General features: G+C 51.0%; 1 protein-coding gene across 1 annotated transcript; it reads right to left on the bottom strand.

Moving 5' to 3' along the window:
* Positions 1–530: 530 nt before the first annotated feature.
* LOC149912514 (rho GTPase-activating protein 32-like) lies at positions 531–3,251 on the bottom strand. Its single transcript, XM_090131825.1, has 8 exons — positions 3,184–3,251; positions 2,784–2,865; positions 2,161–2,304; positions 1,782–1,884; positions 1,554–1,686; positions 1,306–1,388; positions 1,061–1,168; positions 531–702 (listed from the first exon to the last, which is right to left on the bottom strand). The coding sequence occupies exons 1-8, from the start codon at positions 3,232–3,234 to the stop codon at positions 531–533; spliced, it is 876 nt and encodes a 291-aa protein (XP_089987951.1). The 5' UTR covers positions 3,235–3,251.
* Between the last annotated feature and the right edge of the window lie 7,911 nt (positions 3,252–11,162).

The raw sequence follows: 11,162 nt of genomic DNA, 5'->3' as shown, positions 1-11,162 counted from the left end.
CTCGCCTCTGTGCCTGTGCCTCCTCCAGGCTGAGCAGCTTTGTGGCAGCAGAAGAGACCCCCACAGACTTGGGCCCTGGGAGAGAATTGTGCCCTGTCAGGGAAAACCACAGGTAAGAGCGAGGATCAGAAAGCAGCAGCACAGCCACCACAGTTCTGGGGGAGGTGCTGTATTTTTCTCAGGCTTGCTTATCTGAGCCACTGGAAGAAGAGGAGCTCAAAATAACCATGTGGGCAGAGGTCTGTTTATGGCAAAGGACACGGTCATCATTAAGAGAGCTCACCCCTAGATAAAAGGGGCAGGGAACTGAGAAAGCTTCGCTGCCACACTTGCATCAAGCTTTTCCTGCGTGCAAACCATAATAATGACGGTTTCCTCCTTGTGAAGTTTGGGCTTGGACATTCTCAGCATCCAGCAACAGGATGCCATACCCTAACGGAAGTCCAGAGGTCTGCTGTCCCCTTGATGGTAAAAGAGTATCTCAAACATCCTGGAGAAGGCCTGCATTTGGTCAAGGTGTCGGGTCAAGATCAAGCTAATGGAGGAAGACACTCACCTGCTGCATCTGCAATGTCTGCTCTGGATTTGGAGCCGAAGAGGACGTCTGTGTGGTTGATGATGAATTCCACCACATCCGACTGCGTCTGCAGCTCCATGCAGGCAGCTCTTCCGCTGGCGCAGGCAGACTCGTTCTGCTGTGATCTGTAGAAAAGGCAGATTTTAGAAGTCATTTCTCCAAGACCGTTTCCCCGAGTCTGAATTGTTGCAGCCAAAAGCTGTCAGCTGAGGCTCTGGAGACTTCCGCAGTGGGCAATCAGTGATGCCACTGCAGAAATTCCCCTGGATGATCAAGGACACGTCAGTCCCATCTCAACAAGACTGCAGAAATTGTCACCTAGACATTGTGCCCGTGGGGATGGAGAACAGCTCAGGCTCCTGCGCTTCTGTCAGCCACAGATTTTACAGAAGAGCACATTTGATGGAGAAAAAGGGAGCACTGTTTTTTTTTTTAATGGAGAACAGATGTAAGCGTTGTGTTGAAACAGAACCAGAAGTTTACCTTAAGAGGTTTGGAGCCCACACAATGGCTAGGTTCTTGGCATGCATGTTTGTTATACTGGAGCTCCCAGCCAGACACGCCAAGTGTCTCATCAGGAACTCCAGAGTCCTGGAAAACAAGAGAGGCAAATGTTCAGCACCAACGAGCATGCCGTGCTGCAATTCAGAAAGACAAAGGCTGGAACCGCATCGTTGCCCTCTGCAATGCAGCAGGGCTGAGCTCAGCAGGCTGAGGGCAGCACTGACCTGTAGTGAGGAGCGGGCAGCTGCTGGATGACGTCCTGCATTCTGAGCAGCCGCTCCTCCTCTGTAGCGGCACCAACAGCATCCTGGAGTAGTGCAGAAAGGGAGCGAGACACCAATCAGGCTAGTACACCACTGCGAGTAAACCTCGTGGGGCTGACAGCAAAAGGGCCTCCGAGCTGGGGCACTGCTGCAGCCATCTGCCAAGAGGCCCAGGAAGAGGGAAATGAAAGACGTGGCCTTGTGCTTACCGAGAACTTGCCGTACAGCTGGTGGGTGAGCAGAGGGTTCGGGAGCTCCCTGAAGTACATCTTGCAGAGGGAGCTCACGCTGTGAATGTCCCGGACGGTGAGCTCAGGAATCTGCTCCGACTCAAATTCCTGCCTGGAGAGAGGGACGCAAACCCGGTTGAGCGAGAGGAAGGCAAGCCCAAAGCCACACCAGATGCACTCAGGCTGTGTCAGTCGCAGCACTCTTACCGCAGTCTCTGGATGTTGGACGCGACGCCGGACAGGCGGTATATCCCCTGCACCACGCCGTGCTGCTCAAGGAACTCAGCGCAGCTCTGGAGGACCTGGGGGACTGAAGAACACGTGCCAGCTGTCAGTGGAGCTCCTGATTCAGTCGTGCTGCAGGCTGTGCTTCACATCCCATCCACTAAGCCCAGCCAGGCTTGGCTGAAGCAAATACAGATGTGCTTGTCTCTTAGGAGCATCCGCCTCACTTTATCCTTCAGCCATCAACTCCCATTACACGTGTCTCCACTGCTATCAGCCTGCCCCCTGCTAGATATGAGCTCCCTTTCATCCTCTTTAGATGCCCAGCAGAGGAAGATCTCAGGAATGGGCAGCTCCTTACCATCACGACCGGAGTGGAGAAGATGCTCTCCCAGGTCACCGCCAAACACCCTTTCCTTCTCCACCTCCCGCTCGGTCGGTTTCTTTGGGCGGGCCTTCACCAAGGAACGAAGGAAGGTGAGGATCTTGCTGCGTTTCTTGGGCACTGCACAACAAAAGGAAGAAACCAGGTCATTTCAGGTCTGGCTCCGTTGGACGAGGCCGAGCACAGCACATTCTACAGGGCACGTCAGAACGGGAAGAACATTACCAACCAGTACATACAAAAAGGGATTTTCCCCATCTCTGGAGGAGCCCAAGGCCAGGTGGGATGGGGCCCTGGGCAGCCTGATCTAGTCTCACATTAAATGTGGGGGCTGGGAGACCATCCTGAGGCAGGAGGGTTGGAGCATGATGATCCCTGAGGTTCCTTTCCATCCCAAGCCATTCCATGAGTATTCTATAGTTTCCCCAAGTCCAATCATAAACACAGGAAGATTGGGCCAAATCTCTGCCCCACGGTATGCATGAAGGATCATCAATCCAGATGACAATGTGGGATGGATAAAGGAGGTATTAAGCACGGAACCACACCAAAAAAGACTTCATTTTGCTTCCCGACACCATCAAATGTAACATCCATACCTGGCTTTGGCACAGAATTGATGAGTGCCTCAGGAATGTTCTTATTAATGAGTTCCACACACTCCCCTGGGAAAAATCCAACCTGTAACAAGAAGAAAAGAGAGGCCAACTATTGCATGCAGCACTTCTCAGATCTGAACTGTTAAACCAAAAGCCACGTAACATTTCCCTCGGAACGTGCTTGCCTGACGTTCCATAAGACTATCCAGCAGAAAATGGCCATAGTTCACAGCATAAAGGTAATAATTTTTCAACATTTGCAGCCAAAGGCAAGGTCCTCTGACACTGACACAGGGAAACTGTTTATGTCCACTAGGCATCCTGTGCAGGCAGAGCAGCTCTAAGCTGAGATTCCTGCCTTTACTGAAGTTGCACTCTCCAGTCTGAAGCTTGTGCCTACCTGGAAGCCGAGCTTGCCTCTCCACCAGGGGGTCAGCTCCTTTGGTGGCATGTCGATGACACACACGATGTCTCCCACCTGCAAGAGATTGCAACGTCAATCCCAGCTTCAGCACCGCTGGGAGGAAAGCACAGTTCAAATGTCTGCATTCTTCTGCACTGCCAAACATCGCCGAGCATGAGAGCACTTGCACCAGTGCAGCTCTGAAGGCATTTGCCATTGTAAAATTGAGCAACAAGGAACGCCTTGAACTGCTTACCTCAAAGGAGAGTTCATCCGCTGCCTGGGCAACGTATCTCTTAATAGCATGGGCAGCAGCAATAGCTGGAATGTTCACAGCTGACTCCCCATGGTCCAGCAGGGGCTTCCCCTTGTTCTCAGTCTGAAACAGAGAGCACAGGCCACGGTGAGGAGCTGGGAACCAACAAGGAGGATTTCAAGGTGAGGAGCACATCTGCAGAGAAAGCTGCAGGAAATGCACTCGGTCCTTATCATGGGCACTTCAGAAGGAACTGCAAGTCTAATAACGGCTGTTTCTCTCCCTGGTGTGCAGCAGGCACACGCCAGCAAAGATGCATCTCTCCCCACCCAGACTAATCAGCAATGGCACTGACGAAGACAGGTGGCCTTGTCCATTTTGCCCCATCCTTTCCTGCGCTCTTTGTGCAGGAAGGCTGACTGTTTCAGATGCTAGGAGACCGTGAAGAGGGAAACCAAAGCTACGGCTGCAGTTACAAGGTGCAAACAGTGCCACTGCAAGCACCAAGCAGCTCTCTTGAGCAGTCCAACCAACAGCGAGGCCAAACAGAGCAGAGAATGATTGTTGTTTCTGCAGCCATTTCAAGGGAAAAGTCAGTCAAGGACAAACACAACAGCCGAGATTGGTCGGGTACTTTTATAAACTTGCCACGCTTGCACTACTGTCTTGCCACAGAGGAGCTCTCTTGGAAAGCAGGAGAGCACATCTGCGGCTCACTCTGCTGGCTGCAGTCAGGGAACAAAGACCAATCAGAGCTTCATACACTACCTCTGTCCATGCCAGGTCAGGCCCACAGCTGATCTCGCTGCACGCCACAGCCATCAGCGTAGGTGTGACAAGCTGGAACTGAAAAGAAACACACTTTTATTTTCTCTGTTCACATCTCTGCTGTGCTCCCTACAGCTGTCGGGCACACTCACACAGCCCAAGCACGCCTGCTGGTGTCCCTGGTGATGCTGTGCAGCTCTGCACAAGCTGGGGCTGGGACTCTTTGCCTAAGGGATTGCTTTCCATAAAACCAGCTGGTCACAGCACCACAGACAGCATCCTTCTGAGGGCTGAGCTGCAGAGCACGTGGCGAAAACCCACACGTGACCAGCGTCCCATCAAAGCTGGATGAGGCTGTGTTACTAAACACGGGGCGTCACGGGCTGCTAAAGCATGTGGGGGGACAAAGCATGGCAGGTACCTGGCAAGAGATCAGAACGAGGGAGAGAAATCTCTCAAATCCGCAGCCGTTCCTTGTCACTTTGCTCTGATCTTCCACGAGCAAAAGCTGCAGCAGGGAAGCAGGCAGAGGGTGGAGAGAGCAGAGAGAAAGAGCAGGTCAGTTTGCTTCCACGGTTTAGCAAAGACTACGAGGGAAAAACCAAAATCTGCCCTCCCTCAACTTAAAAACTTAAGTTTTCAACTTAAAACCATTTCCCCTTGTCCTGCAGTTATCTACCCTTTCAAAGAGTTGATTCCCCTCCTCTTTTTAGGCTCCCTTTAGGTACTGAAGGCTGCCATGAGGTCACCCCACTGCCTTCTTTTCTCCAGGCTGAACAAGCCCAGCTCCCTCAGCCTGTCTTTGCAGGGGAGGTGCTCCAGTCCCCTGATCATCTCTGTGGCTCGCCTCTGGACCCTCTCCAACAGCTCCCTGTCTTTCTGGACACTGTACTGCAGCTGGGGCCTCACAAGAGCAGAGCAGGGGGGGACGATCACCTCCCTGTCCCTCATGGCCACCCCTCTGCTGATGGAGATAATGTGAGCCTATGAGCTCCGCCAGCCAGCAGTTCTCAGCACTCACTGTCCCCCCGTCTCTCCCACACTGTCTCAGCTTACCTACAAGGTGCTGCACAGGACGGTGTGAAGACAAAGAGACGCAGTCGGTGCACAAGTGCAACAAGCGAGCTGCTCAGTCAGAGCTCCAGCGCTCCAATGAAGGGACGCAGCACGCACTGCTCCTCCCCTCATTCTAGCCCTTATGACATCACTGAGGGCCACCAGGCTGCTCCACCACCACGGACAGGGTGGGGAGGCAAGACCAGTCACAAGGGCAGAAGATTCCAACAGCCCAGCCCAACGTTCTGGAATCAGGGGCTGCTTGGAATTCTACCCCAGCCAAATCCTGGAGAAGCTGGCACGGGGTCGTCATGACCAAAGCGCAGGACCTGGCGCTTGCTCTTGTTGAGCCTCGCACAACTGGCCTCAGTGCATCCCTCTGGAGGGCCTTCCTGCCCTCAGCCAGATGGACGCTTCCTCCCAGCAGCGTACCTTGCAGTGCTGGGCCCATGTCAAATCCACACTAGAGTGGCTTTTGTTACATTCAAGGGCATGTTGCAGCACCCATCTATTTCACCTGGAAGGAAATAAAGCAGGAGATGGGAGAAACACAGAACTACTGCCAGACTGCTTTATCCCTTTCTTAGCCCAACTTCCCTTGCCTCATCCCCTACCCCAACTCCTGGATGATGCCCACGGGCTGATAGTTGGATCTCAAGTCCATAGGACTCCTTTCACAGGGCTCCATCAAAAAGGCTGTCACACTTGTTCCGTACACTCACACTGACCCAGCAGTGGTATCACAGTCACTTAACACACACACAACAACCAAACCCCGAGCATGCACATCCCTTCCTGCGTGACTGCAGCCCACAGCTCCCCTTCACACCTCCGTGGATCTCTGGTGTTTTACACGGATGCAGCCTCGCTGCAGCTCCGTGGCTGTCACACAAGGCCTGCAGGACCTCTTTCTCTGCAAACCCCGTCTGCAGGCATTGGTTCACGAGGTTCACCTCCTGCCCTCCTGAGCAAAAACAAGCACTAAGAGCAAGAGCAAAGCACACTGGACTCGACCTGGCCCGATCCCCAACCCTCAGTCCTGTCAGACGGACCCTGGTGTGGAGACTCATCCCCAAAGCCTGGCTGGACATCAGCACAGGCATCCTTCTTCAAACGCCCCACCCAAGCAGCAAGGGATCAAAGTGTTGGCTGAAACAGAAATGCTGTGTGAGTTTCCTGTTAGCACTGAGCAGGAACAAATCTACCGCTGAGCAGCAGGATGTGAGACAAGCAGCAGAAGACACCCAACCTGCAGAACCAGCTCGTTTGGGGTCGGTCCAGATGTTGGTCTGCTCCCTTCCCTGGCCCAGGCCAAGCTTGTGAGCTGCTCCTCCTTGGTGCAGGGGGAAATGGTGCAGATGCCATGTGGTGGCTATGCACAGCATGCCTTTTACTTGCTTTTCCTATCTCCATCTTCCATTAGCAAACAGCATCTCCAGCCTCCAGAGATCACTGAGTCCAACCCCTGCACAACAGTGAAAAAAAAGATATGATAAGGGGTACTTAAAGCACAGCATCTGTAATCAGATCAGACTCCTGCACTGTGAAGACTTCCATGAGTATTCCTGCAGAGTGCATCACTTAGTCTCTCTCCAGCCTTGTGTTCATGGTTTTCCTGTAAGAGCTTGTCTAAACACTGCCTATAATCGTGGTTATGCTAGAAGCATTTGGATTTATTGATCCTCAGTGTGATTTCAGTAACAAATCCAGATGCTTTTTTGTTAAGGGCAGCTTTCAATTTCTCAACTGAAATTTCAATATTGCATTAGGTGTTGAAAAACACGGGGCTGCAGTACAGAGAATTACAGGAAGATTAATTTCTCCATCTCCATGCTCCTAGACATTTATGATTACAGTGATGTAGTTATATACAAAGTTGCAAGATACCAAAGCTAGAATAACCTCTTGGTGCAGCAGGATGTCTGGAGCCCAAGTGCAGAGTCTCAGTGTTGCAAAGCCTTGAAGAGGTGCACCGTATGTGCTGGGGCTGATGACACAGACACTGGAGCAAGGCCAGTGTGATGTTAGAAACTTGACCAGCAGCTGATCTGTTGTCAGCCATTTCTGGACACAAACGGGATCTGGTCGACTTAGGACATGACCTTTGGGCTGGAGAGCAACTCCCCGAGGAATCACACAGCCACTGCAGACCGTTGGCAAGAACCCCATACCAAAACAGCTCATCTGCAATCAGTTTTTAATCTGTGCAGCAGTGATTGGAACAGGCGCACGCTCTCTGCAATTGCAGGAATGTTCACAAGTGGAAGGTACATCACCTGTGTGCTCCAGCTCTTCTGTGTGTATGCTAGGACAAGTGATCCCCCTGCACCCAGGGCTGCAATAAAGTCATGTTGGGTTTCTAACCTGCCAACCAGCAGCCCAGGCTGCCCAGAGCCACATCCAGCCTGGCCGTGGATGCCTGCAGGGATGGGGCATCCACAGCCTCCTTGGGCAACCTGTTCCAGTGCCTCACCACCCTCTGGCTGAAAAACTTCCTCCTCACATCCAACCTAAACCTCAACACCCCCCGTCTCAGTTTAAAGCCATTCCCCACTTGTCCCATCACTGTCCACCCTCCAAAACAAAACACCTTGGCTGTTCAACACTGAAAGAGCAAAATAACCCACAGCTCTTACTTCCACTGTATGCATTTAATTCCAAACTTAAGGTCACAGGTTAATTACTCATGTGATCCTTCCTGACAGAAGAACTACTCGTAGTGATGTGTAGGAGTAAGGAACTGTTTGAAAAGGTCATGGACATATTGGAACTTGGAGCATTTATCTTAATAGATGCCTACATTGCACAGCATTTTGTAAAACACACGTTACAAGTACTGTGCATTGGATTACACTATATCAAACTCTAAGTAACAATACAGGTTGCTTTTAAATCTACACTTACATGCTAACTCCTTGATAAAATTCTTGACTGCCTTCAGTTTTATAGCCAAAGCAGTGTTTGAGCTGGTAATGTACTCTTGAACAGCACTGCTGCCTTCAGCATTTGTATGTTTAGATCTGAAAAGAGAACTTGGTCATTATTTCACGATGAGAGAATCCCATATGACAAAACAGAATTACAAAAATCTGACAATACTGTAAAATGCCAGCGTAAGAATGTGGCTTTGATTTTTTTTTTTTTTTTTTTTTTTTAAATGGTGAGTGTACCATTAATTCAAGACAAGAATTTTGTTTGTAAGTCGATCTCTATAACTGTTCTTGGCATCATTCTGTAGGATGAACTAGATACATGGAATTTGGCACTGGCTCCCCAGGGCAGTGGTTTGGCACTGAGCTGACAAAGGCCAAAGAGCATTTGCACAATGCTCTCAGACACAGGGCTTGACCCATAGGAGGTCCGGTGTGGAACCAGGAGGTGGAATACATGATCCTCGAGGTCCCTTCCAAATACAGATATTCCATGATCCTCTAATACTTATATTCCCAAGTCCTGTACGCAGTGCTCAGATGCTTAATTGAAAGGTTCCATGAAACAGTGAGGTATCTATGTCCCTTTACCACTCAGTTATTCAATTTGCCACATGGATCTTTCATCCAGTCACATTAGAAAACACTCAAAGTATTTCCTTCAGTCTTCCATTCTGATAGAGCTTTCTGGAGCAAATAAAGAGTTGCAACTCAGAATGTCCACACCTCCCTTCCTGCACCCTGCATACTTTTTTCATTGCACTGTGATTACGTACCATTCTATTGTCACCCTCATTCTGTCATTATCTAGGCAGTTTACTGCCATTAAATTTTCCAGCAACAGATGCCCACAAGTACAGCCAGCCTGGACTTATTTCCAATACTTATCTTTGTCCTGATGTCCTTGTAGGAGCTGGGACATTTCTCCATCTCAGCAGCAGAGGGCAGGAGGGGTCCAAGGTGAGGGCACGCTCTCCTCTATTTTTCTGGCACTCAAAGACAAAGGGAACAAGAAAACCAGATGTGTTTCCCTGCCCATGGCAAACACCAGCCTTTCCATCCTTACCGTCCTTCCTGCCATCAGCACAGACATTTTGCTTTCTTGTGCCACTTCATCCCTTTAGCATCTGGCATTCTAACAAAAAAGTACTTACAAAGAATTTTAATATTTTCATATTAAATGTCAGAATTAGAACCATTATGTTTACCAAATATTTAAAACGTTCAACCCAGTGAGAAGTGAATTGATGTTGCATTTAGCATTCAGATAAGAACTTGTAAAGGAAGTAAAAAGTGCTGCTTTCATAAACTATAGTCTCATTGTCAAGCCTTGCGCTGTCTCAGCAGATTATTACAGAATGTTCATTCAAGCAGGAATTAAGAGATGCGTCTGAATTGATAACAACAACGAGTAATTAAGAAAGCTTGACTGCAGTCTGCTTGAGGATTCCAGTCTGAAGTGTGTTCCACCTGATGACAACTGGGAATGTCTTTCTCTCACCATTAGAACCATTGCACCTCTGACTAAACACATAGCTAATCACCACTGAAAACCTAGGTGCAATTTCTGCAGTGCACAGACCAACTACGTGCTGATTAACATTCAGAGAGATTGTGCAGGTGTCCTTTTAGGAACTGGCCTACAGTATGCTAAGAGGGATGGATGTGGGGACATTAGGATCACGTGCCCTCTGCCTTTTAAGACAGCCCCAGCAGAGCAGGTCAGCAGGCTGAAGAGCTGCGTGGGTCACCAGGGCTCAGAGACTTCACTCGGCCATCTGAAAGTTGAGGGACTTCAGCCCAAGCTGCCCTTTTCCATGCAGGCAAGGAGGCCAAGAGAAGGTGGATCGGCACGGTTCTGGTGCAGACAGGGGCTGCAGTGTGAGCAGGCCTACACAGACAAGGCTGTGCCCACACAGAGTGACAGCAGCTTTCGCTGTGAGCAGATTCCCAGGGGGCCTGAGCCATGGCAGTTCTTGATGGCAGCATGTTCCAATCAGCCCTGGAAGTCTTCTCTGGACGTCTGTCGCATTCTGGAATCCACACTGAGGACGCAGTCGCTGTGTCAGAGCAGCTGGCAGAGTCACGGGGAACCGTGACGTAGTTGGCCCAGGGAGCAACAACAAGGCCTGCACTGCTCAGCCAGCCCAGGCCAAAGGGGAGCACGAGAGAGAGCAGAGGAGAGAGGGGGGGAAAGAGGGCCAGGAAGGAAAGGCCTGTGCCTGAATGGACGTGTAGCAGCAGCTGCTGACAGCAAACTCGGTGATGGCAGGGGCACAGCAGAGCAGTGCAATGCTGGCAGCTTCCTGTGTCTTTCACACAGGCACTGCAGACATGGCCAGCACTGGGAGATCAGCAGAACTGCTGCACACCTCTGCCAGCCCAGGCCAGAGGAGTGCAGAACAGTGAGCTGCTGCTGAGGGGAGAGAGGATGGCCTGAGAGCTGACCTGAGAGGCAGGGCTGGCTGTGTTACAGCAGCCTCTGTGTCCTCCTCCTGTGTCTGTGAGGGCCAGAGGGCCAGAAGAGAACATGCCCAGACAACGAAGCCCTGCTGTCCTCTGCTGCTCAGCTGGAGAGATGTTCCGCCTTCCTGAAGGACGCTGATCCAAAGGGAAGGAATCAAAGGAAGTCCAGGCTGGCTGTCCTTGTGGGCATCAGCTGCTGGCAGCTGCCTCTGTGCTGCCATGGGCAGGGCACAGCACACACAGTGTTTGCAGTTCCCTGTGTGACACTGGCCCTGGTGACCTGACAGCCATAGGGAGACAAGAGAAAGAGCTGCCTCCCTCTGCCAGATGAGGCAAAGGTGAGAATCCCAGAATCACAGCATGGCCCGGGTTGGAAAGGAGCTCAAGGTTCATGAATCTCCAACCCTTGGCTCTCCAAGGGTGCACAGGGGGCTTTGTTCTCCCTGTGGTGCAGCTTCAGTGCCAACTCACAGCTGAGCTGGTTGGCACACTGTGACAGC

Source organism: Phasianus colchicus, chromosome Z (assembly GCF_987193195.1).
Source record: "Phasianus colchicus chromosome Z, bPhaCol1.hap1.1, whole genome shotgun sequence".
Lineage (NCBI taxonomy): Eukaryota > Metazoa > Chordata > Aves > Galliformes > Phasianidae > Phasianus > Phasianus colchicus.
Note: the sequence above shows the minus strand (reverse complement) of the source record. Positions and strands in the feature narration are given on the sequence as shown.